The sequence below is a fragment of the Talpa europaea genome (assembly GCF_964194135.1).
Source record: "Talpa europaea genome assembly, chromosome: 10".
In the NCBI taxonomy this organism is placed as follows: domain Eukaryota; kingdom Metazoa; phylum Chordata; class Mammalia; order Eulipotyphla; family Talpidae; genus Talpa; species Talpa europaea.
In genome coordinates this window covers 18,988,669-19,015,979 of record NC_140077.1, presented here as the reverse complement: position 1 = coordinate 19,015,979, position 27,311 = coordinate 18,988,669, and the positions used below count along the sequence as shown (strand labels likewise).

The window sequence follows — 27,311 nt, the reverse complement described above, 5'->3', positions numbered from 1 at the left end:
AGGTCCTGCTGCCCAGAAGAGTTCATGTTTGATCAAGGAATCCCCTAACTTAAACGGATGTTTTCCTTACCCGTCTTCTTCAGCCAGTCACTGTCCCGCTGTTCCAGCATCATATTCCGTCCTTGGGGCATATGCAATGAAAAGATTGCCTTTTATTACTGGGTTATCACTGTTTACCAGTAACCTTATGTGGCCTTTTACTCCTGGTATAGTCCCTAGCAGAGGATTTGTCTTGTGATAATGTTGATTTGTCAAGGGGATACAGCCTTGGGCTTAACAATAACTGTGGAGGTGAGCCTGTGCCCTCACATCCCCATCCCTAGCCCACCCCACTCCACCACACCCCTTTTCCCAATCCTGCCCTTAAGGGAGACCTGCATGTGGTTCTTTCTCTGGAAAGTTCAGAGGCTTTGTCAGCAGTCTGAAAGCAAAAGGGATAATCTCCCAGGCTCGAGGCAGAAGCCAAAGGTTGGACTGGGCTCAGCAGGCTAAATGGACTTCACTTCTGAATCATTGCCAACTTTGATGCCCTGGAGGAATCCTGTTCCTGGGCGTCCCCAAGGAAAAGGCACTAATTTGTGTGGTCAGTGCAGACATCACCACTGTCACAGGACTGGGGTTGTGGCTGAAAGGAGTCTCAGCAGTTAGGCTCCTCTGATAGGATATGACCATATCCTTATGCTAAAATAGGGAAATTAAGAGCCTCCCCTGGTGGTGCAACAGTTGAGCGCCGGGCTGCAAGGCTGCCCGCAGCCTCTGCAGCGCCAGTTCAATCCCCGGCCACCGGTGAGGGTCCCACAAAAAAAAAATAATAAAAAAAAAAGGGGAAAATTAAGACTTTTCAATATGATGAGGCCAGGGTGGAGGTGGAGTGGAAACATAGATAAGGTTCTATTAGTTTATAAAGTATGGGTAGAATGAACAGGAGCATGTACTGTAAGCTGTGCATACTAGAAATCAGGTATCATTTTTGATGGTGGAAGGAGATGGTGTTTTAAGATATGTGAAGTCGCTTTATCCAGTGGGAAGCATAAATACAGAATATGTTATATAGACAGCACTTTGAATAAATAAAGGGCAAGATTCACTTCAATTTCTAAATAACCAAGGTGTGCCTCTCATGTATCCCATAAATTGCCTCTCAGTACTCACAATACAGGAAGAAATCCTCAACTAGACACCGTTTTCATTGCACACCACCATGTGCCAGCTCCTATATTGTGAGCTGCTATCCTCCCCACTTCACAAATTAGAATACAGAGATTTATATAAGTTGTATAACTTATCTTAGGATCAGTAAGTAAAGAATAAGTTTCAGAATCAAAATTGAAATGTTAGGTTGGTGTGACTCCAGATCTAGGCCTCTTCACCGCAGATAACAGCCTGTAAAAGAAGATGAAAGTGGAGAAGACTGCCAATTCATAGGCAGAAATAACTGGAAAGAGGGCCTTGGAAACTTACATACCATTGCACCAAGGAAAGCTGATAGTTCAGTTTGCCTGGAGACCCATGTCAGGTCAGAGGGAACCATTTGGATGAGAGAAGCATACTAAAAACCAAAGTGAAATCTGTAGAGGATATACTTCATCAAAATGAGTGGGGAAGACATATGGGGTACAGAAGATAGGGCCCAGAATGAGAAAGAGGCAAGGGGAATCACCAGGATGAGGGTGAAAAGCAGTTCCATAATGACAGCTGTGCAGCAAGTATGGAAGGCAACTGAATTGGAGTAGTTTGGAAGGATTCTCTGGAGAAATGCCTTTAAGAAAATAAAATTGATCAGTGCTTGGTGTATTTGAATGTCTTGGGAGAATCTGTAGACCACTGAAAGTTAGTTTAGGATTGAATTAGTGATATACATAGAAAACTAAGATAAGAAAAATAGAAGACAGGGCCTCCCCTGGTGGTGCAGCGGTTGAGCGCTGGGTTGTGAGGCTGCTTGCAGCCTCTGCAGTGCCAGTTCGATCCCCGGCCACCGGCAAGGTTCCCACAAAAAGAAAAATAGAAGATCACACCAGAAAGGAAAATCAGCCATGGTATACTCTATGGCTTAGTTATAAAGAGCATTAGTGTAGTCATTGTCATGTAAACAATACTGAACCAGACTTTTATCTTGGGAAGAGGGGAAGGTGGGAGAGTGGGATGGATGAGCATTAAAAACTTCTCTCCCATAATTGGAAGACAATAGATAAAGCCTGAGAGGGGAGTACTGGGAAATAAGAAATGAAGTGTATTAGAAATATTGAGGAAAAATATCCAAGGAATAAGCTAGCAGAGATGAAAATGGTTGTCTCTGAGGGCAAATGGGAAAATTGCTGACTACTGTAATGAACCTTTTAGAACTATTTGAGTCTTGAAATTTTAAAAAAGGATGGTGAAAAAAATTCAGACGTGATTTAGTAGGAGCTTGCCCACTCAGTAAAGAGAAAGGATGACACATTCCAGGTAAGAATCACAAAACCGGAACCAAGGCAAGCCCTGGTCATACAGCAGAACGTCGACTTCATCAGACCCAGAACTGAAGGTGAGTGGTAGATAACTGTCCCACAGGCCTCCGGAAAGCTTGTATCACAGGGTAAAGGAGATGAGGAGATGCACTTAGCTGAGCAATTCATTCTGACCAGCAAGGAGGCTGATGAAGTAAAAGTGACAGGGTTTCGGAGGAAAGCAGCTTGGGGCAGACCAGTGTTCAGGAGGGCCCTGTATGACCGGTGTCTGGTCAGTGGTCCCCAGAGGGAGGCTTCCTCACAACCTTTCTTATGGGAGTTACTGTGTGTTAAGTGAAGGTGGGGACGCGGTCCTGGGGCTCCATAGCTCAGGTTGGAGAATGGTGACTTGTGCAAAATGAGACCAATTTGTTTGCCCTTTTTAGTCCTCAGAGTCTTCAAAATGCCAGCATTTTACAAATTCCTAACCTGAGATGTAGCGTATTACACCCAATCCTTTCCATATCTGCTTTTCTGGAAGCTTCTCTTAAAATTCTATTGAATACTCTCTGGGAAGCCCTGCCCTGGCTTTTAAGAAGTAGTTCTTTTAAGAGTTCAGGGGGCGGCGGGGGGGGATGTGTCTTCATGGTCTTAAAACCCCTTAAGGAGAAATAGTGTATTTATGTTTTAGCTGATGTCATGAAAACGTGTGTTTTGTCTCCATCTTGTATTTGCTGGTTATATGACCATTGGCTAGTTATTTAAGTCTGGGAATTTTAGTCTTCAACTGTTAGATGGGAAAAATAATGCCTATTTATTGGTTTGTTACAGAAATGAAAGGAAGCAAACTATATAAAGAATTTAACATAAGACCTGGTGCATAGTCTACACTCAGTAAAAGGCACCTCTTTTATTTTTTTTTTCATAAAAGATTTATTTATTTATGTACATAAGAACTGGGATACAGGCCAGAGGTCTAGTGGGTGAGAGGATTCACCAGAGACAGGGTGGGGAACAGAACAGGCAGATCTATTGAAATACACTGCTGAGAGGAGTAACAGGCAAGACAGGAGAGGTCTGCCGTGCCATGTGGGTTGCTCCCTGGCCAGGGATCAAACTCCTGCTGCAGGGCCTCCCCTGGTGGCGCAGTGGTTGAGCGCTGGGCTGCAAAGCTTTGCCTCTGTAGCGCTGGTTCAATCCCCAGCCACCAGCGAGGGTCCCACATGGCTCGCAGACCTCTCCTGCTACCCGTTGCTCCCCTCAGCAGTGTATTTCGTCGGTCTGCCTGTTCTACTCCCCACTCTGGCTCTGGTGAATTCTCTCACCCTCCCGCACTTCTGACTGTACCCAGTGCTTATATAAATATATAAATAAATCTTTAAAAAAAAGAAAGAAAGAAAGAAAAAGAACAAACTCCTGCCGCGGTGACTGTGGATAGCTTCACAGGTTGTGTCTTAACCCCTTGCTAAAGGCACCTCTTTTTTTTTTTTTTTTTAAGATTTATTTTTTTATTTATTTACACATACAAAAACTGGAATATAGGCCAGAGGTACGGGTTGTGAGAGGATTCACCAGAGACAGAGTGGGGAGCAGAACAGGTGTTTCTATTGAAGTACACTCCTGAGGGGTGCGGCAGGCGAGATAGGAGAGATCTGCTGTGCCATGTAGGTTAGCTCCCTGTCCAGGATTGAGTTCATGCAGCAGTGGCTGGCGACAGCTTGATAGCACTGAGACTTTAACCCCTCTATGACCAGGGAGACCCCAAAAGGCACCTCTTAATATTATTATTATTGTAAAGAGTCCACTGAAAACAAAAAGGGGTATAATATCTCCACCTACCAGTATAGGTACATATGAAATATTATACATAACTCAGGTTTTTTTTAATAATTTGAAAAAAAACTGTAAAGAGAAGTACATTATACCAGCATAGATTTTTTTTTTTTAAAGATTTATTTATTTATTTATTTATACAAGCACTGGGTACAGTCAGAAGCGTGGGAGTGTGAGAGAATTCACCAGAGCCAGAGCAGGGAGCAGAGCAGGCAGAAGGGCCGAAGTACACTGCTGAGGGGAGCAGCGGGCGGCAGGAGAGGTCTGCTCCCCATGTGGGACCCTCCTCCGGTGGCCGGGGAGCAGCCAGGGATCAAGCCGGCACAGCAGAGGCTGCGGGCAGCTTTGCACCCCAGCACTCAACTGCTGCGCCACTGGGGAGGCCCCCAGCATAGATTTTAAGGCACAGGGTCAAGAAATGCTGAAACTCAGGAACAACTGAGTCTTGTAAAAAGTGCTATGATCAGCAAAAAAGACTTTTTTTTTTCCCTCTTTGAAACAAGAACACAACCTAGGTCCCATTGTTTGTACAGAGTAATTTTAATAAGTAGCAGAGAGAAATTTTTTTGTGTATTTGAGTTCTGCTGTTTGCTTCCGTTTCAAAAAGAATGGTTGTCAAACTAGAAAGGGTCACTCAGGCATTGATAAGAGAATTGAAGCTTTGATTTCAGATCTCCTGGTCCACATGTCTTGTGACCCAGAATACCAGGTTAATTGGCAAATGAGACTCATGAAGCTAGTGTCAGTAATCTTTGAGGGAATGGGAGGGAGGTGTTGGCAGAATGAAAGCACTAAAAAGTTCCAAGATGCTAAGAGCAATCTTGCACCCTCTAGACTAATGAACTTGGTATCAACTCTAGGAAAATTCTGGACTAGATTATTCAGCAATTAGGCTGTTAACACTTTTTTTTTTAATTCTTTTTTATTTTTGAGTAAAAGGGCTGGGGTGTGGGCCAGAAGGGGTGTGTGTGTGTGTGTGTGTGTGTGTGTGTGTGTGTGTGTGTGTGTGTCACAGGAATCACCAGAGACAGAGTGGGGAGCTGAACAGGCAGATCTACTGAAATACATTGCTGAGGGAAACAGCAGGCAAGACAGGAGAGGTCTGCTGGGCCACGTGGATTAACTCTCTAGCCAGGGATTGAATTCAGGCCAAAGAGGTGATAGCATTAAGACCTAAGCTCTGGGGGCCTCCCCGGTGGCGCAGCAGTTGAGTGCTGGGTTGCAAAGCTGCCGGCAGCCTCTGCAGTGCCAGTTCGATCCCCGGCTGCTCCCCGGCCACCGGAGGAGAGTCCCACATGGCACGCAGACCTCTCCTGCCGCCCCGCTGCTCCCCTCAGCAGTGTACTTCGGTCCTTCTGCCTGCTCTGCTCCCTGCTCTGGCTCTGGTGAATTCTCTCACCCTCCCGCGCTTCGGACTGTACCCAGTGCTTGTATAAATAAATAAATAAACAAATCTTTAAAAAAAAAAAAAAAGTACCCATAAGATTCCTTAGGAAGAGCGTCTTCATGGTCATTTTTAAAGACCTAAGCTCTGGGCCACCGGGGTGACCCAGCTGTGACTCTTTAAGGAAAACAGTAAATCCCTACAGGAGTCAGTATGGATTCACAGAGTCAGGCATGTTAGACCTTCCTATTTAGAAGTAGTTATCTATTTCTACCTAGTAGACAAAGGAAGTGCTAGACATAAGTAGGGCTTAGCACATTTTCAGAATTTTGAGACTATCTTCTAACATCATGGTTGGCAAGACAGAAGAATGTTTAAAGTGTCCAGGAGGGTGAGGGGCTTAGTGATGGAATGGTTGGGTTGACTTATAGGTTGACTTATAGTTGGTTGGATGAACATACCCAAAGAATAATGACGTCAGCCTATCTGACTGGCCCTGTGCTGTTCACTGTTCACTCAAAGCCTGGGATGAAAATCAATGGCAAGTTCATTGGTTTTGTCAGTGAGGTGAAGTCAGAAGAGAATGCCAATATGATGGATGCCAGAGTCAGGTTTCCAAAATATCGGGACTGCTTGAAACATTAGCCAGATAATGCAGTTCTGCTCTTAGCTCCAAATAATCCATAGTCTGGACAAGATGGGGAAAGGCCGTCTAAGTACAGCCTGTCTGGAAAAGCCTGAGGGCAATTTCATTGACAGAGAGTGTGTGGTATGAGTTGGGAGTATAATGAAGTTATAAAGAATAGACAATTTGATGACAATTTTAATAGAAATAAAATATCCCAAAGAAAGCTCACAATCCCTATGAGATCTGCTCTGCTTACACCACATTTCTGTACATGACACTTCACTTCCGGACACAATACTCTGACAAGCTAGAATGACAAGGGAGAATGACTTGGATGGGTGGAAGATTTCAGAACCTTGACCTCAGAATACAGATGCAAGTTAGGACCACAAACACTGGAAAAGAGAAACTGTTGATAAGCTATCAGAATAGCCTCCGGGATTTGAAAGCCCGCCCTGGGAGGATATACTAAACTACTTGTGGGTGACTTGAGGACCAGTCGACAAGAACTGCAGGAAGGCCAGCGTACTCTGTAGAAGGAAGATGACCCTGCCAGAGCCTCTGCCAGCAGAACACCAGCCTCAAGGTTTTGCTTTGCCCTGTAATTGGGCCTTCCTAGAGTCCCAGCAATTAACCAGGGCCTGCAGTTTCTGCTCAGGAAGTCAGGAGCCATTTCAGGGCCCATCTCAGAAGCCCTCCTATCCCAAGCTCAGAGCCTGGTGACTAAATGACTGAGGCACGGGCCCGAGGGAGTCAGACTTGGGGCCCAGGATAAAGACAAATCAGTCTCTGTTAAGCTATCACAAGTTTTATAGGAAGAGCAGAGAGACTTCTAGAGGCAGACAGCTAACATCCTTTTAATACATTCTAGATACATTCTGATCACCTACTATATCCCAGCTACTGTTAGATTCTTCATATGGGTCATCTTGTTTAATCCTTTGAATGATAGGATATTGTTATTTATTCTCATCAATGGGAAATGGAAGCCTAGAGGTTAAGTTATTGCCCAAGGTCATACAGAACTTGAACCCAGAACCTATGCTGTAAACCATTCTCCCTCCCTCATCCTTCATCCCCTGGTTCATGTTCCCAGCAGTCCCCAGCAGGTGTATCCTATGCCTTCCTGGGAGCTCTTCTCCCTTTCAACCCCTGAAGTTCCGCCTTCCCCTCCACTGGGAACTCAGGGAGAAAAGAGCCCAGCTGAAAAATTAGGCCACGCTGGCGAGCACACTACTTATTTTTTTATGACTAAGATTAAGCTGACAACCATGCAAAACATCGCAAACCTGTGTCAGCTACAGATTTAATACCTCACCCAACCCACACCAATAATTCATGCTTCTGCATCTATGTCCAGAAAAAACAAATCAGCAAAAATCTGGGCTCCTGCATGTGTGTGGAGCAGCCGTTTCCATTGAAGCAGCATGCTGGAAATACCCAGGCTCCAGGACTGCAGATCTAGCATTTTGCAATTTTTTTTTCTTTTAAAAGATTAAAGTACATTTTCAAATGATTGAAGGTTGGTGGGAGGTGTAAATGTGGGCACTTGTCACATTAATTCTTCAGATGATTAAGTTCTTTTCCATTTCTTTTAAAGCTGTTTGCAGTTGGGTTTGATGTCCTCGTTCCGGGTGAGTGTGTTGTAGCAGTTACCAAGGTGACTTTAGCTGACTTTCAACAATTTATTTTTCCCTCCAGCTTGAGAAGTCTCTAGCCCTGTGTGCTGTTGATTCTTCTTTTCCCAGCTCCCTGCCCCCATCCCTAGTTGCTATTCATCAGCATTTTTGCCTGTGCCAGAGAGTCAGGGATCCTCTAGCAGGCCTTGCAAACTTTGAGGCTCCTGGGCAGGCCAGGCCTCAGGCCACTTTTTCAGAACATGGTGCTAGGTCTCTGTGTGGATCCTGTGAGTCATTGACAGATGACATAGGGTCACCCCGTGGCTATTCCATTTCAACTCACTCTGTGACCTTAGGCTTATTACTACCCCTGTGCAATTCTCAGTTTCCTCATCTAATCATAGAATCTACTGGGGTCTTGCTGTGGGCACTCAGCCGGTGACTTGATGGACTGCTTACTCTGGAGCACAGAAAGGCCTCACCACAAAGAGCTGCTCTCTTTCCTGGGTGCTGCTCTTGTCTGGTCCCTGAGGACACCTGCTGTGAGGTGGTGTTTGGTGTTTTCCTCTAGGCTGTGAGGGGAGGAGAGTTGGTCAGATGTCCTGGGCTCCCATGCTGGCCTGCTGTAGACCAGCTCTGTGGCCTTGGACACACTACCAGGTTCTCTTTTGTAAATGAAGAGGTAGATTTAACAACCTCAGTTTCCCATCAGTCCTGAAATTCCATGACCCTCTTGGCCATAGTGTTTGTGTCCTTCACAGGTCTTGTGAAAGGGTTTTTCAACGGAAAAGCTAGGGCAAAGGTCATTTTCAGAAATCCAAAGCTAGGGACTGCTTTGTGAAAGAGCAGTAAAATCTGGGGTAGATTCACTCAGCTGGTGGGAATGGTGCTTTCATAAACCACTGTCCTGTTTCACCCTCCATCCTTTTGCCCACTGTCCTCACTCCCTCTGTGGAGGTTCTCTGCCTGTCAGAGGGCCTCACTGACCACGGGCATCTCTGTGTGAGGAGCTTGGGCCTACCCTTGATTCGCTGTCTGGCTATCAGGCTCAGCCTGGGTGGCTCCTGCCACTTGAATAATAAATAACTAGAACTTCTCACCCATTATTTTGATAGACACATGGGGAATTGTTCTGAGATTCACAGCCCAAACCAGGATCCGGCCTTTTGAATGGGATCAGTGGGTAACCCTTATTCGTGGCTGAGGCATATTTGAGAGGTTGTCAGTGGGGGCAGCTGAATTTGAAAGAGCAAATCTTAGGTTGCAAAGGGACCAGTGGCCCCTTTGTAGTTCAAGCTGTAGTTTAAGCTGCTGGTGGGAGACAAGACAGGAGGGAATGTGAAGCAGTAGTGACAACTTGCTGTCCAAGGGCACAGTCTGGAGGAATTTGGTATCGGGCTCCTGGGGCCCTGCAGCCCAGCAAACTGGGCCCTGATTCTGCCACCCAGGGGATCCAGGGGTCTGACTTTTATAAGCCTGGTTTCTACCTCCTTGATGATCCGTCCCTGTTTAGATGAAGTGTATGTCACTGCAGCTCCTGATCATTAGCAGGAGTGTGTATGCTCACCGTAACTCAGATGTCAGAGGCATTTCAGTCAGCTGGAAAGAAGCTCTTGGAGCAACCTCTCCTAGGACTCTATACTCTTTTTTTTTTTTTTTTTTTTTAATAGAGGCATGTTTTTATTTATTTATTTATTTTGTTTGTTTTGTTTATACATGCACTGGGTACAGTCAGAAGCGCGGGAGGGTGAGAGAATTCACCAGAGCCAGAGCAGGGAGCAGAGCAGGCAGAAGGACCGAAGTACACTGCTGAGGGGAGCAGCGGGCGGCAGGAGAGGTCTGCGCGCCATGTGGGACCCTCCTCTGGTGGCCGGGGAGCAGCCGGGGATTGAACCGGTGCTGCAGAGGCTGCGGGCAGCTTCGCAACCCAGCGCTCAACCGCTGCGCCACCGGGGAGGCCCCAGGACTCTATACTCTTAACTCTCCACCCTTGGAAAACTAAAGTCTGGAGCTTCAGGGCTGGCAAAGAAAAGCCCCCAGAAGCTCCTGCTGCTGTCATAAAGAAGAGCAAGCCACTGTGACATAAATTTTTGTATACTGTGTTGGCCACGATACAGACTTCAGGACCAGACTTACTGTGACCAAATTACAGCTTCCGACTGAGAAACCTGGACAATTTTTAATCTTACTGATCCCTAGCTCCTTGTGTATATAGGGATATATTGGTACCTGCCTCATGGGGGTGTTGTGAGGAGTAGTCCAGTCAGGGAGAAGTGCTTGGCATGGCTGCTGGTACTTGGCAAGCACTTAGCGAGTGGTAGTGACTGTTATCATTACTATCAATCACCATCACAGTCATTATTTAGGAACCCAGCCTGAGAGACTCCCATCTTGCTCCTTTCTGTGTTTTTACGTTGTGCTGAACACATTCATGTGCTTGCTTGGCAGGAGTCGCAAAGACAGCCTGGAAAGCGACAGCTCCACGGCCATTATCCCCCACGAGCTGATCCGAACACGGCAACTTGAGAGTGTACACCTGAAATTCAACCAGGAGTCGGGGGCCCTCATTCCTCTCTGCCTCAGGTGAGCCCCACTACACCCACTTGCCCTGGAGAAGCCACCAGGCCAGTGCTTGCCATCTCCCCTATACCTACACAGAGTCTGGGGCCCAGCGTGGGGAGAACCACTCAAGTAGCTTCATTGTGGGCCTGTGTGGGGGCCCAGGGACTCTGAGCTGGCCTGGAGCATCCATTGTGCTGAAGAACTCACCTTTGTCCAGAGAAGTGCCTCTCAGCCTTGCTTAGCTGGGAAGGTTCAGTGACCTAGGAAGATACCCTGCCATCCCATAAGCCCAGAGTTAGGAGTGGCAGAGAAGGCTCTGGTGGGCCAGGCTCATGCCCATTTGGGGGCACCTGCCCTATTTTCTCCTGCATGCTACTTTTCCTTTGCAAAACATGCAGTTTTCCAAGCCAGTGGCCTACCAGCAGACTCCTTGAGGGACCCAGAAACCCAGCTGTGTCCTTTCTGCTGCTGTCCATAGTGCCAGAAACCTAACCCTGTGGCCAGAATTCAGCTCTGCTTGGGGATGCGGTCCTGGGCTAAATCAATTGCATCTGACTTTCTCCACCAACCTCTTGGGGGTCCATGCTCACTTTTAGAGCAGGGGAGTCTATAAGAATAACTCTCAATTCAAGGAACCATTAATGACAGGAAGAAGAGGGTTGCATGATTCTGAGACCTCCCCCGTGTTTCCAGAGCCTGGGGAAGGAACTTAAATAGTAACCAGCCTTGACCAGCCACCCTCAACAATAGGACAGATAGTAAGTAGTTAGAGTGAACAGGGACTAAAAGGACCATTGCCCCGGACCCTTTCCCTCCCAGCTCCTTCTGTGGCCCAAACTCAGGGACTTTAGCCTGGTGAAGGGTTAATCTGAGGCAACCTGAGAAATCAAAGAGCAGATTTTGCTTCCTTGCTGACTGGCATCTCTGCCTCACTGATTGCCCCTGTCTACCCTTCCCCCAGGGGTATTTCCAGACTCAGGGTTAACAGTAACTTCTCGTGGCTCCTTCTGAATGACCCCATTTGGCTTTGGCGTTTTCTTTTAATTTTTAAGATATGCTTGTGGCCTTGGGGCTAACCAGGTAAATCTTGTGGCAAGACCCAAGAGCAGGTAGAAGATTCTCCCTATACGCATAATTTGTGCTGTGAAGGTACTGCCATCATCCTAGGGGCTCAAGAAATTTGCTTAAATACTGCTTTACTCCCTGCCCTCCAACAAAGGGGGACATGCCTTTTCTCTTAGCTCTGAGCATCACCTTGGGCACATTGCTAATTGCCTTCTCTGGCCTCAGTTCCTCACCAGGACAGGAAAGAAGCAGACTCCACTATTCTTACAGGCCTTTTGAACCCTAATGTAGTATATCTGCTAACTTTGAGCACTTTGGAAGAAAACTTGGAAGAGGCTTCTCTTGGAAGGCGTTGAAGTAAACATGTTGGACTGTCATCTCCTGTTAGTGGGCATATGGGCAATCAGGAGGGCATTTGCCCGCACCCTGTCCCAGGGAGCATAGCTGCCACTATTCCTGAACCTTGGCCAGCCATGCTGTTCACTGTCTCCCTGTTCTTACCCCTAGGGGCAGGCTCCTGCATGGACGGCACTTTACATATAAAAGTATCACAGGTGACATGGCCATCACCTTCGTCTCCACGGGAGTGGAAGGTGCCTTTGCCACTGAGGAGCACCCTTACGCAGCTCATGGACCCTGGTTACAAGTGAGGAGGCTCTTTTTCTTCTCCCCACCTTCTTTCTGTGGACTTTTCCATCCCCTCCTTACCTTCTCCTGGCAGTTCTTGGAGGTACCCCTTTCTGAGGGACTGGTTATGAGGTGCCACAGGGACTGTGGTGGCAGCTGCCTCTCCAACCAGCCCCAGGAGCATTGTTGGCCTCTTCCCATCGCCTGAAACACAAGAGATAGCTCTCCAGAGCCTGGCCATTGGTAGTTCCATATGCCATGGAAATTCAGGTTTAAGGGATATAAGACTTTCTGCTTTCTGGGTAAATCAAAGGACAGTAAATGGAGGGTGATGCAGGCGGGAGGAAGTGAGGACCCACTCTCCAGTGGCTATATGGAAATTCCACCAGAATTCCTAGAAAGTGGGCACTGGACCTGGACCTGGGCTGGGATGGGCAGGCCTCAGCAGACAGAACTCCTCCCCTCCCTTCATCAAAAGGCTCTCCTGTTCTTTCTGATGGAAACACTTTCTCTGCATAGAAACCTGTGGCTTGTCCAGAACATTTTGTCCCTTCTTTGCTTTTCTGGCTGGAGCTCAGCTTAACTTCAGAGCCACTGCCAAGTGGCTAGGCTGTGGCTTGAGAGCCATAGACCTCCTAGCCCCCACCCTGACCCAGGTATCGAATTAGTTCTCGGCCTGGTCCGCTGCGCTCCTGGGTGTATTAGAAAAACATTTTTTGTTTGTTTATTTATTGGAAGTGTGATAGAAAGAACACTACTTTTTACCTCTCTCAGGGATATCAAGAAAAGGAATCTGACCCTAATCCAAAAGGTGACCTTGCCTTGTTTGTGATATAAGGGGTGAGGGGTGGGGGTAAGGGATTACAAAAAAGAGGAAGAGAATTTTGCTGATTTTTGTGGGTTTAATCCAGTGTTGGGGGGGTGGGGGTCTGTGAAGTACATATATTACTAACATGGGCATGCTTTTTGTGTGTTTGTGCTTGTACCTGTGCACGCGCAGTCAAAATTCTCCTCCTTAAAGCCAGCTCCCTCTCCTCACCCCTCCCCCCCATCTCGCCCCACAAAAATACTAACCCTTAATTAAAACAAACAGCAAACAAAGGACACCAACCCACACACTAACCCAGACTAAGCAGAGGTAGAAATGAAAGCTGGTGCTTTAGGGATATTGTGTTCCATAAATTATCTTGCCTTTTCCACTGTTGTTATTACATTGTTTCATAACAAAATTACTTTGAACCATAAAGTTATAAATACATTTTAAAAGTCCCACTTGGTAACATTAGATTTCTGTCCATGTGGTGTTGGGAGTTACTGTAGCAAAAGCTCTGAAGTGTAACACTTGAAATTAGACCAGCGTAAGTAGAAAGGGCCTTCCCCTATTCAGGCAGGTCCCAGGGCCCAGGCTGCTTCCATGGAGAGCAGCCTGGGCCAAGCTGGTAAGGAGGAGGGGAGTTGTGGGAACAGTGCAGGAGGCCTCAGCACCCCCATAACTCACAAGCCATCATTCCTTGTAAATGACAGTGTGCATTTGTATATACTTAAGGTTTAAGCTCATTTTCTTGGGAAAGTAGGAACTGGGGTCTCTCCAAACTGGAGAAGAAATTCCACCCAGTTATATTTCACATGCTCAACTGTGAACCTGTGCTTGGAACATCTTCTTGTCCCGAGGAGGGTGATCAGCAGCTCCAAATCTCAGCAGCCTGGGAACTTTGGCCCCCAGAGGACTTAACAGATGCCATGTCGCCTCTCAAACCCCCCCCCGCCCCAAGTTCTGGACCCAACCCCAATTCCCAAGCCTCTTTGTCCCTTGGCTGTTAGCGTTCCGCTCCACTCCCCTCGCCTCCCTGGCAGCCCCTTGGTGATCCTGAGCACTCTACCCACTGACTCCCAGCACATGGTCCCCTCCCAGGCGCTGTTGCCCTGGGAACCAGGAGCGGTGGGAACCAGCTACTGGCCTCGGCATGTTTCAATAAAGTTGCTGTGCTGGGAGCTGCTTAATCAAAGACCTGTGTTATAGACTCATTAGCGTAGCCCACCACAGGGGCCAGCTCACAGGGGAGCTTCCAGGAAGCCTGGCTAGGGCCCTATTCCCCAAGTATATATGCTCACACTCTGAGTGGTTTCTCTGGTCCTTTATAAGGAGCTCTGCTCCTACCAGTCCTCAGCTGTCTTGAGCTAATACCCACACCACCCTCCTCCCTGCCCCCAAAGCAGTCAGCATTTTCTGCATCTGACTGCCAGTCTGCCTTCCTCTTCAGGGTCTTGCCACTGTAGTTACAGGCAGTTCCCTAGCTTGTGGGAACCTGGACCTGTAATTACTTGTGGGTTTCTAGGTTTCCCTTTAGGACTGGCTGTCTCCGTGGGAGTCTGCAGAACCTCTTGGAGGCCCCAGGTTTAGGCTTGTAGTCCCCAGTTAGGGCCCACTCTACTGGGCCAATAAGGGCCCTAGGCCCCTCTGGGCAGACACCCCAACACAGAGAGACCTGTCCTTACCCCCTGCAGGAATCTCTTGCTTGTGATTCCAGGATCAGGAGTGTCTCCTTGATCTCTGTGCCTAGGCCTGATGGAGACCCAGGAGCAGGAGGGATCTGAATGTAGCATATCCACGACTTGAAGAGACCCAGACTTCTGTTCTCTTGGCTGCTGTGTGAACTCTTTCTGTTGGTCCCAGTTGAGTTGGGAGAGGCTGGGATGACTTTCTTGCATCAGCCTTCAACAGCTATGGAAGCCCACACTCCCTGCCTTGGCACCTTGTTCTGGCTATCAGCCCAGACCTGTTATCTCTTGGGGAAAGGCATGGCAGAGACACCCCCATGGGGGAAGAGCGACAAAGGAGAGACTGAAAGAAAAGGGCAGAAGATGAGTGAATCTTGCCCCTTTCCGGAGCTTTCAGAATGGTCCCAGACAGGCTTCCACATCCACCTAACTACTTCTAACACCTCTCCTTCTTGCTCCCTGACACCCCATCTGTCCTGACAACTCATCTCTCCAGACCCAAAGAAGTCAAGGCCCCCAAGCACATAGAAAAAACTTGGCCATCAGCAACCCCAGGTTCAGTGTAGTGGACATTGCCTGCTTCCTGGAGGAACTGGAGAGGCAGGAATCCTGCCCCAATTCCACAGGCTTCTCAGTTTCTGGAGGTTGACACCTTGACTCCATCTGCCCTACCATTTGATGCTTTCATCCTGTTTGAGATGATGAAGCCTATCAGCTTTGCAGGAGGGTCTTCAGACCCTGGGGGAGCCTGCCAGCGCCCTTTCCTGCACACCTTCCTCCCCTCATTCCTCATAGATTGCTTTCACAAGCCCCTCTCCCTTGAGTCTGTCAGCACTGGGCTGTCAGTCCTCTGAGCAGGAGCCAGCCTGGAGCTGAGGAGCTGAGTCCTTCAACTGTCCCCAGCCAAGATTGATTTGAAAGGGGAGAAGTTGGCCCCAGAGGTCACATAGGGGTCATATCACCAAACATGAGAATATTTTTTTAAACCCTGCAATGCTTTTTCAGCTGTGTGGTGTCTAACAGCTCACCCAGGTGGTGTCCCCATTCCCAGCCATTCCCTGTCAGCCCTGATGGGAGGCCCCAGGCTTGGGAGAAGATACCCAGCAGCTGTTCTGAGTGGACTCTGCTGCCCCAGGCCAGGTTTGGGAAATTGTGGCTGACTGACCACTGTCCTCTGCACAAGCCCCTCCCTCTATTGTCCCCATCTACTCATTTGTATGTTGTGTGAAAGACACTTAGTAATCCTGGGCCTGGGCCCTGAGCAGCTCCTCTTTGGTGCTTCTACTGTTCCTCCTTCTACTGGTGAAACCTGGGCATGACCTGTTCTGCCTGGAGACCTTTGCTGGGGTAGTCGAGACTTCATTGTCCAGGCTGTGCCCATCAGGGTTTAAGTTCCAGCAATATGCCTGGGGAAGCACAGGGCCTTCCCTTTCAGGGAGGATTGTGATGCCCTGCTCTGCCCTCACTAATGGCCAGAGCCAGAGGATTCTGAACCTACTTCTGGCCACCAAAAGCAACATCTCACCACCCACCAAGCACAGGAAAGGAGCGAGGCCTCACTGTGCCTCAGCTACTGCAGTTGTACCTGCCTTACACATCTGGGGAGTGGGGCTGTTCCAGGCTGTTTCCTGACTTTTGTCTGGCTTGTGGGGGTGGGAGGGGAGGTCGCAGACTGATCTGCTTCCATGTCCTTGCCTCCACCAATATGGTAGGTGACAGAGCAGCAATTTGGCAGGCCCTCCCCTGTAAGACACATTTCCTTCCCTGAAAGAAGGAAAGGAGAGAAAGAAAGCCAAACTTGTTGGGAAGCAAGAACAATGTATCGATATGAAGAGCAAACAAGGCCCAGACGAAGCAGATTATAACACAAGGGGAAGCAGTGAGCAATGTTAGCCACTGTTCACACACTCCGAAATATCATTGACCACAGATGTTTCAATCAGATCAACGGCAGCTGTGCTCCTACCTGCAGCACAGCTAGGCCTGCCCAGGGCAGACACTGATGAAAGATCACTTCACAGGTTCCTTTCTAGAATTTGCTGGGACCTGGGAAACTGGGGGATTGTTGACAATCCTCCCTCATCACCAACTAGCCAGGCTGTCCTAAGGAACCACTGTGTGAGCGCTTTGAAGTAAGCTACTGGCCTAAGTTCCAAGCCCCTTTCCTGACTTGTAGGTGGGGGTTAGGAATAGGGGGCAGGCAGCTGCTCCCCTCAGTTCAGCCAATTAGATGGTGGTGGTGCTATAGCTGCCAGCTCACCCTGGGTAAGCCAGTGCCCAAAACCTCTTCTACTGGGAGTCTGAGTATTTTCTAGCTCTCCTCTCACCAGGATTTCCTGGGGTGCCTTTTTAAAATGCAGATTCTTTGCCCTGGCTCAGTATATTCTGATTCAGAAGGTCTGGTTGGGGCCTGGAATCTCCTTTTTTTTTTAATGTATTTTTTTTTAAAGATTTATTTATTTATTCATTCATTTATTTATTTATTTGTTTGTTTGTTTGTTTATGCAAGCACTGGGTACAGTCAGAAGCGCGGGAGGGTGAGAGAATTCACCAGAGCCAGAGTAGGAAGCAGAGCAGGCAGAAGGACCGAAGTACACTGCTGAGGGGAGCAGCGAGCGGCAGGAGAGGTCTGCGCGCCATGCGGGACCCTCCTCCGGTGGCTGGGGAGCAGCCGGGGATTGAACCGGCGCTGCAGAGGCTGCGGGCAGCTGCGCAACCCAGCGCTCAACCGCTGCGCCACCGGGGAGGCCCTGGAATCTCCATATTTTCAAAAGCTTCCTTAGGGGAGTTTGCTGCTCAGAGTGGTTGGGGGTCCTTCCTGCACTTTGACGCCTGGCTCTGGACAAGCACGGTCATCAAGGAGTGTGGTCGTCCCATTCGCTGTTATTATTGTTTCTGTGTTTTTCTGGGCTTGAGTAACCATCGTCTTCTAAGATGGATTCACCAAGCTGCCTTGGAAATTTGCCTTCCTCTCCCTGCTTGGAAACCATCTTCAACATGGTTTGCCTTCCTTGCCAATTGCCCATCATGGTTTCTAGGCACCGCATGTCTATGACACTTGGGGCTCTAGCCCTCACGTGGAGAGCAGGTAACTGGGAGATACCTGACTGCTTGGGGTGGGGATTGCTGGTTTTCCAAACCATTTGGTAGAACCAAAATCACCTTCACCTTTTCTGTCAGGAGAGAGAAAAGTCAGCTCAGAGTATACAAGCCTTCTAGAATCAGGGCGCCTTGCCAAGATAGGAAAAGAGCATCTCTACCATCATGAAGTGAGCAGTTTTCTAAAGGCCAGCAGATTTGACACCTGCTCAGGTGCAAAATCAGCATGACAGTACCTCCCTTGCAGGATACTGTAAGGATTCAATGACATGATACAAGTCAGCACTTAGCCCACTGCCTGGCATATGGAGGAGGTAGTGCTAGGGGGAAAGGATGTCTCAGGGTTGTCCTGTAACAGTAGCATTACTACTGCCATTATCATAACCATTCCTATTACTATTTGTGGCAGATCCAGGCACTCTCATGGGGACCCAATGAGCTTTAAGAGCCCCAAGCCCCAGAATTGCACAGGCCTTTCCCACAGTTGCATCACAACGGCGTGTCTGTTACTCGTGAGAGCACCCAGGAGCTGCTCCATCATAGCTGTCTATCTTCAGTGTCCTGTTGATAAGATCTGTTAACATTCTCAGCTCCAGGTCTGAAATATACAAAGAACAGGGCCTGTTTGTTCAATCCTACCTTCTAAGGTTTAACTCTCAGAGGAAATTAAATTAGGGGCCTGGAGCTATGACAGACTGTCATGTTTCTTTGCAAGGAATGTCACCCTTAATATCATGAGGATCTCATGTATAGTTTTCCCATATTAACTTCTTTTTTTTTTTTAAATAATGTGATGTTTCCAGCAGGACACAGAAGATAATCAAAAGTGAAAATTGAGGAGCAACTAGGGTTTGTCCCCATTTTTGGTCTTGCTGTCTCCTCCACCAACTGAATGCAAAATCACAAAATGAATCCACACACAGATGGTAGTTGCTCTACTAAAAACCACTATAGTCCACCTCCCCACCACCAATTCCAGACTTTTGTCAGAGAAACTGGCTTAGAACTGAAGCCTTGATGAGGGTTACCTTTTCTTTTGTTTAAAAATGGCTCACTGGGTGGTCCCAGTCCTGTGAACTTCCCCCTTCTTTCTACCTCCCTCCAACCCCCACCCCTCCATCTCATCCCCAGCACTACTGCAAGCCCCAGGCCTATTTACCTCTCTAACAGAGAATTCCTCCCTGCAAATTATTTGTGAGTTAGAAATGAGCCCAGCCTGGCCTGTACTGGAGCCATTGTAGTGTAATTGGGTTTTAGGTATGCTTGTGTTTGTGCTAGCCTTCACAGAGATGGCATCAAGCCCCAGAAATGCCAAAAATATGAATGTGACTTTTGTACTACTCAAGCAGACTGGTGATAACTGGTAGAGAAACTCTGGACTTTGGGAGTGGGGCAGTAGAAACCCTGGGATAAGAGAAGGAGGAGCCAGGGCTCAGTCTCAGCCTGTGGGAGGATCAGCTATGATTGCAAAGGATCAGCAGTGAGTAGGAACAAGTCCCTCTTCCAGGAACTTGGCAAAAGCCTGGGGGCGGGGAAGGGCACTTCAGGTGGGCATTTCCCTGTCCCCACTTCACCTGTCTAAACCTTGTCTCTGTTTTCACTTGAGACCTGAGCTTCTCCAACAGAAACTTTGGTGATATGTGGGCCAGTGTGATAACAGCTTTTTTGCTCCTGACTGGGGGCTTGCAACCTGGGAAGGAGACATCCTTTGGCTCTCAAGGGAGGGTGCTTGTCCGTTGGGGGGAAAGGATGTCCTGAACAAACAAACCCTTTATTACCCTTTTTGTGTTTACCTGCAGTTGAGTCTCATTATATGTCCCTTTGAAGCTTGTGTGTGAGGACCCACAGTCAGGCCAACCCATTTCACATTGGGGTTGCCTGTAACATGTCCAGGGGGGAATAGACTGCCTTCATGCCTCTGTTCTTGGGGCTCCACCCAGGGCATGCTGTGGAATTGAGTTGAAGATGAATAAATGAGTAAATGTCATGGAGGTAAGAGTTCAGGATTTCAAGCTGTACTCAGGCACTAACTTTAGAGTCCAGATGTGCTCCTCTCAGGGACTTATCTCAGCCATTTATACGTCATGTGACATCAGACAAATATATAACCTATCATGCCTCAGTTTTGTCATCTGTAGGGGATTAAGGTACATGAGCAGTTAGCTCAGTGCTTGGTATGCTAGTGATTTGTCTGCTACTTGGGGGTGATTTTCTCATTCTTTGCCCCTACCTCCACCCCATCAGCTTCCCTTTGCATCCTCTATACTGTGAGTACTATTTTGGCCGTTTCACTTTATCTTACAAGCTGACTATATTTCAAATATGAAAACTTCTTTCTTATCAGAATAAACAACTCCCAGGGGAACCCTGATGGGTTTTTCTCAGGTTCTCAATACCATCCTTCTCATGGGGTTGGGGGGTGTTTCCCTCAGAGGAGCCCCTTACCCTCTGGTTTTCTCCTCTGTGCCCCGCCCAGAGTGTTCAAGGTCTGTTAGGAGAGGCAAAGCAGAGGGAGGTAGAGCCACAGCCTTGGAGGTGCAGAGTCTGCTGCAGAGGCCCAGAAGGGCAGGGCCAGTGAAGGCTAGAGAGAAGGGTCAGACTGGGAAGAGGGAGGACATCCTCAGCCTGGGCCTGGTGTGGTACAGACCTGGGGATGAGCTTTGGTCTGGCTCTGTGGACCCAACATGAACACAGGAACTATTTGAGAAAAAGATCCATCAGGTTGAGGAAGGCCTGAGTGCTCTGGACATTCCCATTGACTGTAAAAGCTTTTCAGGGGTGGGTGTGGTGGTTGTGCCAGCCAAGCAGTGGGCACGGCCTATCTTAGACATAGACGTATGAGTGACAAGGCATTGGCTTAGAGCAGTAAAGTGGGACAACCATGAGGTGACCTGGTAAAGAGGTTTCTGAGAGGAAATCCTAAAGAACTTAGTAGTGGATGGAAATGGAAGCTGAGAGTACATTTCCCATCTGTAAAATAAGAGAGTTTGATGTGCAATTTCTAAATCATCCAGCTCAGACAGTCTTAGATGTACCTACTGGGGCATTTCCAGATTCCAGACAAGGCTATATTCCAAATCCAAACAGATTCCTTTTGTCCTACTAAGTGAGGGGAGGAGGAGGGGATGTGACCATGTGAGCCTGGTTGGACCAGGAAAATGTTGGCAAGTGCTCTGCTCAGCCTCTCAGCTTATCTGCTTCCCCTCCACAGCACCGCAACATGCAGGTGGCCTGAACTGCCAAAAATAGGGGTTTTCCTTACCCATTTCCATGTCCTTCCGGGACCAACATTACCATCCTTCCAGAGCTCCCCATCGTGCTTCCCTATCATTTTCTGACCCTTTCCTTCTCTCCTAGTCCCTCTGATGTTGCTGGGGGTGGGGGCGAGTGAGGGGAGGAAGAGAGATGGGAGTGGGGTGGCCCTTAGGGATAGGCCTTCCTCACTTTCCTGTGTCCCTAGAGCAGACCAGAGCTCATCTCTCCAAGGCCAAATCCGTAGCTTGGCAGTTGTCAAAAAGACCATATATTTTTAAAATAATAAATAAATAAAAGCCTGTCTCCCACCTTCTTTCTAGATTCTGTTGACCGAAGAGTTTGTAGAGAAAATGTTGGAGGACTTAGAAGATTTGACTTCTCCAGAGGAAGTAAGCCTGTTTGATTCTCTCTAACAGTAGGTTCTAGTCAGAGAGAGTGAGAGAGAGCGAGAGAAAGTGTGTGTGTGTGTGTGTCTGTGTCTGTATCTGTGTGTCTGTCTGAGGTATGGGGATAAGCCGGAAAGGAGACCCAGGAGATGTTAAACAGCTTTATTTCTCTCTGTCTCCCTGAACCACCACCCCTCCCAGCCCTTGTAAGGACACCCAGCAAATGGTCTGAATTGCCGGCTCCTCAGAACCTCATTGAAGAGACAGCAGGGCCTTCAGGCTAATACAAGTTCTCTCCAGCCCCTGCTGTTCCCTGGCAGGTTCTGAACAGAAAGCCCACGCCTGCTGCCAGAGAACATTCCACTGGGGAGTTGTGGTGGGCAGTGAGGGACTCCTGCTCCTGCCTCAGGCCACCCAGGAGCCACTCTCCTTCCCTCCTCCAGCCATAGGCTCACCCTTTTGCTCTGCCTTTTCCAGTCCTAGCTCAGAGTCTGAGAGTTGGAAGGCTGGGGGTGGGGAGGCCTGTGCCTTCCCTGGTTACTCCTCTGGGGTACAGGAATGGAGCCCATAATCCCCTTTGTTTTTTCTTCCTTGTTCCTGTCATCCATTTGCCATCCTCATTTGAGGGGACTTACCTCATCCTGGAAAGTCCCTTACCCTCCCCCTCCTCCTGCCTCCTCTTAAATAGCACCCCAGTGGAATCTGAGCCTTTGTGGCATCAATACCCGATAGGTTAGTGGAGCATATAACAAGCTAGCCCGGCCTCTGGAGAGCTCTTCTGGACCCTCCCCTGGGTATGACAGAGACAGACCCTTCTCTTGCCCTTTCTGCCCCGAAGTGTATTTGGGGGAGAGTTCCTTCACCTCCCTGGAGCCAGGCTTTCTATATAGAAGGAAGCCAGGCAGAAGTTTCCAGCTGCCAGGGCTCCCATGGCCTCACCAGCCAGGACAGGATGGCCTCTTAATATCCACAGGGTGGGCCTGACCTGTCCAGGTCTCCAGGTGGACAGGAATTCCTTGGACCCCAAGGTCATCCCTCAGTGGGTGAGATAGTGTCTTCTCTGTCCTCTGGGATGTAGCTTGATAAATTAACTCATTTATACATTCAGTGGTCATCAAACACCCAGTCTGTGCCAGCCAATCAACCCCCACAAGTCACTGGTCCCTGATGCCCGGCTCCCATTCAGTCAGACCAGAGCCAGCTGCCCAGAAGCGCTTCCGGAGAGGCCATGTCGCACAGGGATGGCACTGTGCCAGGCTGCTGCTTTGAGCTTGGACACTGAGGGAATAGGAGGGGGACAGTCCAGGCAAGAGGGACGGGAGCCAGGGGAAGCTTAGGAAAGTAGGTCACTAAAAATGACGGGTGTTTTTTGGTTTTTTTTTTTTTTTTTTTGCTTTCCTCTCAAGAGGCTGTCCCCACACCCTGCCCCACTCTCCACTTTGTCCTTCCTTGGATGGGTCCCCATGGAGGGAGGGAGAAGAGCTAGCTAGGAAGTGTCAAAGCTGCCCTCTTCCAGCCCTGCTTTAGGCAGGCTGAGAGCCCTGCTCTTCGAAGCCTCCTTTCCAGCCTGACCCCACACAGTAGGAGTCATAAAAGGCAGACCTACTTCCAAGCTTCCATCATCACTCAAGTCATTGTGCATCTACCAAGTGTCTATTGCCTACGCTAGACCACACATAAGGTCCTAGAATACAAAGGGAGTAAGCTGTCTAGCCCCTTCCCTCTATCCCACCAGAAGCTTGAGAAACAAAACTAAGCAAGTCAGTGATTCTCAGGGTGGGGCAGGAAGACCTTGGGCTCTCCTGGGACCTCTGGGACCTCTCAGACTGGCAACTCTAGGAAGCAGATGGGGACAAACTAGGGGGAGCATATGGAGGGGTTGCTTTTTCTGAGACTGCACCAGGTCCAAGAAATCACTTCAAGCCACATTTGTCTTCCTCATTTGCTCCCATGAAGACCTCCTTCTCTTTGCCCTCTGGTAAAGGCCACAGAGGGCAGATTCCAGGCTTCTTCCATATCAACCTCTAGAGAGAAGCCATGGCAAGGACAAAACCACAGTGCTCCAGACCTCAAGCCACTTCCCTGTAGCATCTGCACCTTCCCCCTGCCCCCAATCCTCCAGCCCCAGGGCCTCAGGGAGCAGATTCCTGACATGCTTGTGGCTGGAGGCAGAACCCAGGAAGTGAGCTGGAGGGAGGGAGGTCAGCACAGTCAAGAAAGAGTCAGAAAACATGCCTCCTCCAACCCCAGTTAATTATTGGCAGGACAAGGGGAAAGAAAGGGTCACTGAACTCCAGCAGCTTGACCCCAGCTACCCACCAGGATCTAGCACTAGAGATTGATGCCAGGCAACCAGTTGCCTGTCTTGCCCCCAGCACCTGGGGAATAGGGCCTGGGTGAAAGTCCTGGATGCTCTAAGCAATCTGGGAGGAAGGGGTCTGTAACTTCCTGTACTCTGGCACTGTGCTTCCTCTCTCCACAGTTCAAACTTCCCAAAGAGTACAGCTGGCCTGAAAAGAAGCTGAAAGTCTCCATCCTACCCGACGTGGTATTCGACAGTCCACTGCACTAGCCTGAGCTGGGCCCTGCAGGGGCCGAGGGAGAGCCCAGCTGCTCCCCAATGACTTCCTTCATAACTGTGTAAGAGAGATCCCACAAGTGAAATGACAAGTGTGAGGACGCCCGCACAGCCACCGCACCTGCAGCCAGTGGGAGACCCTGCACAGGCCCCAGGCCCCCACCTCACCTGCATTTCAGGGGCCTCACCTGCCACTGGGCACAAGTGAGAAAATGCAAACCAACCTTCCCGACTGCTGCTGCCACAGGTTCTGGTTTGAGATTGACTCTGGACCTTTGCTGTGCCCCTACGTGGAGACAGGCCTCGTTCTCACCTGCTGCTTGTCATGCAGCCTGGCAGGAAGGGGGGCAGTCCGTGCGTGCACTGCCCAGCTCAACTGGGAAGCCTTTGGTAACGAAGCTCCTCTGGCCATGGAACAGTTCCTCTGCTGGCGTTTGATGTTCTTCTTCCTTATTTTATTTTGTAGAAACCGGATGGTATTTTATTGCTCTTCAAAGATGTCCAGAAGCCATGTATATAATGTTTTTTAAACAAAACTTTATTCCCAGATACTTTTTCATTGTCTTAGCGGGGACCTGGGGTCAGGTCTCCTCCTGAAGCCCCACCAGAGAAGGTGTCAGTGTTCTCTGCCAAGACCTTGGAGGAGCTGGCTTCACAGAGCAGCTTTTCTTCCCTGCTGGGCCTGCTGGAGCCTGGGGCAGGGGAGAGTGGAGACACTCCTCCATGCAATTTAGCAGGGCCAGAGAAAGGAGCTGCTGGTTCCTAAGTGGATTTGGGCCCCCATAGAATTCAAGGACTATCAGAGTCTTGGAGACTCCTATTCCAGGAATTTTCTACCCAAAGAGGCCTGCCAGGGAGAGGATGAGGCTCAGCACCTCACAGACCATTCCCATCTGCCAGTCAGGGCCTGAGTCTCCAGCTCTTTGATCTCTCTCTCTCATTTTCTCATCCCCTACGGGCCTGTCAGCCTGTAGGTTACAGAACCCTGGCTCACTAAACATGGAAAAATCAACCTCTCAGCATATGTTTCACTTTGATTTTGTAATCACTGCATTCTACCATCCCCTTACATCCATTCATTTCTCATCTCATTCCCATTTCTTGTTCTGTCTCCTTCCTCGTGCTTCCTGGTCTCTGGCCTCCAACAGTGTAGATTTCATGGTCTTCCTGCCAGAAACCTACCTATATCTGATCCTATGGTTTTGGGCTCCTCTGGGTTTTATTTTCCATTTCTGACCTGGAGTCAATAGGCCCCTTCTGTCCCCTCTGTCCTCCAACTCTAGGAACTGCTATTTCAGCATGACCCTTTGGGCCTTTCCAAAGCAAAGATGTTTTGTCTGTCAGGACTATACAGGGCTACTTACTGCCTATCTGCCCCTGTCACTCATGCAGGCACCACCACGGTGTTACAGGAGGCCCATGAGAGCAGGACCCCTCTGATGCAAGATCCAGCCAAGAGTTGCCGCCAGGGACCACCAGAGCAGTGGCTGGGCTCTGCGGGGAGCAGAAGTTGGACTGCCAAGGGGGCCTCTAGGGCCTGGCCCTTCTTGCACACTCTCAGGGCTATCGGGGTAACCATCAAACTCAGAGCCTCAAGGCCGATCAGCCTGCACTATTGGGAGAGACTGGCCCCAGGCACCATTGGCCAAGGTGGAAGCCCCTCTGGACTGATGAGGGCTGTAGCTGTGCCTTCTGCTCTGAGAACTTTTACAAATGCATGCTTCCTGGCCTTCATCTACCACAGCATTCCTGCCTTTGAAGCTCTGACAGCTCATGGCCAGAGAAGTGCGATCGGCTTGCCTCCTTTTCTTGCCATCCTGACCTGCCTCCAGGAATTCTCTCTTGCCAGGGACCTGCTTTCTTCCACCTGGTTTGCCTGGTGGGAGTGGTTCTTTTCTGAGCTAAGCTTTGTCATCATCATGGGAGAGAGGAGAAAAGCAGGTGAGCTCTGAGATGATGAGCCCACGAGGGCTTCCATCTTTCCCCCACAGTGCATTGGCCTCCAGGGGAGTGGCCAAGTGTCGCTGGTCTCTGACCATATTTCCTTTTCCTTGGGTGTAGTTCCTTCCCAGAGGTTTCTCAGGGAGGGGGCCCCCCTCTGAGCTGGTTGGTGAGAGTGAGACCGACCATGTACCATGCCCACCATAGCACCTGGCATATGGTCGGTGCTCCCTAAACGTACACCTTTCCCTCCCTGCAGCTCTTTGGGAGCCCTGACCTCATAGTGAATTGGGGAGGTAAAAAGTTGACCTCCCTAAATCTGCTTCTTCCCAGGGCTTCCTTGAGGCTTTCCCATGCCTACCTCTCCCTTCAGGTCCTTGGTGCTGATTCTGGAGCTTCCATTAAGAAGGGGTTCCCCCCTGCTGTTTGCCTGCTAATAAGAGGCAGACTCCTGGGACTCCTCAGGCCCAATGTAGGTTCCAAGAGGACTGCAGACCTACTGCCATTCCAGGAGGATGTGGAGGCTCAGGTAAGGTCTCAGGACCTGGAGCTGGTGCCCCTTCCCACCCTCCTCTTCCTCTTCCAAAGGTGTGGCTTCAGGGTAGGAACTGGGAAGCCTTAGGGAGAGTCCAAAAGGGCTAGCACATTTTAAAAAATAAACACAGGGTCTTGGGGCTGGATTTTGAGATTGAGTTGAGAACGGGGGAAAAAACCTGAAGGTCGGTGCCCCTATGGGGCAGACCAGAGCAGAATCCTTTGATTATTTTTTTATCTGGTTGTCTTTCCTTCCTGGCTTCCAGGTCCTGTGCCTGTAACAAGCCAGGAGCCCTGTAGAGACTCCTCCTTTTGTACAAGTACCTGAATGCTGCAATGAGCAGACTTTTGTAAAATTTTATATTAGTTTCTAATGTCAATGGCGACTCAGTTCCTGGGGGCTGCAGCCAACCTGGTACTTTTGTAAGAATTTTTGGGTGACTCACTTAGATGTTTCCTTCTTGCCTCCTCTTCCTCTGTGTAATCTAAGTGCATTAAACATATTTGCAGAAGTGCTTGGTTCTCGTGCGCCTTCCCACTGCTACATAGGGAATGGGAAGCTTGGGGCCCTGGCAGAGGGGGTAAGTTGCACTGGGCCCCTTAAAAGAAGCCTGGGGCCTCTCTGGTGGCACACAGGGTTAAGACTCAGCACTATGAAGCTGTCCGCAGCCACTGCAGCACGAGTTCGATCCCCAGCCAGGGAGCCACCCACGTAGCTCAGCAGACCTCTCCTGTCTCACGCACTGCTCCCCTCAGCAGTGTATTTTGGTCAGTCTGCCTGTTCTCCCTACTCTGTCTCTGGTGAATCTTCTCACCACCCCCTACACCTCTGGCCTACACCCCAGCTCTTATATGCATAAATAAATGAAATAAAT

The 27,311-nt window shown here is 49.1% G+C and overlaps 1 protein-coding gene across 2 annotated transcripts in view; it reads left to right on the top strand.

Annotated features, from left to right (window-relative positions):
• SUFU (SUFU negative regulator of hedgehog signaling) overlaps positions 1-23,955 on the top strand; it is a gene marked incomplete at both ends in the record, with an annotated part of 96,165 nt that extends 72,210 nt beyond the window's left edge. For both annotated transcript variants that reach the window (XM_084244989.1, XM_084244988.1), the window contains 4 exons: positions 10,339-10,473; positions 12,025-12,163; positions 21,318-21,386; positions 23,866-23,955. In XM_084244989.1, coding sequence (XP_084101115.1) covers positions 10,339-10,473; positions 12,025-12,163; positions 21,318-21,386; positions 23,866-23,955 — 433 coding nt within the window. The remainder of the gene's footprint in view (positions 1-10,338; positions 10,474-12,024; positions 12,164-21,317; positions 21,387-23,865) is intronic.
• Positions 23,956-27,311: the final 3,356 nt, after the last annotated feature.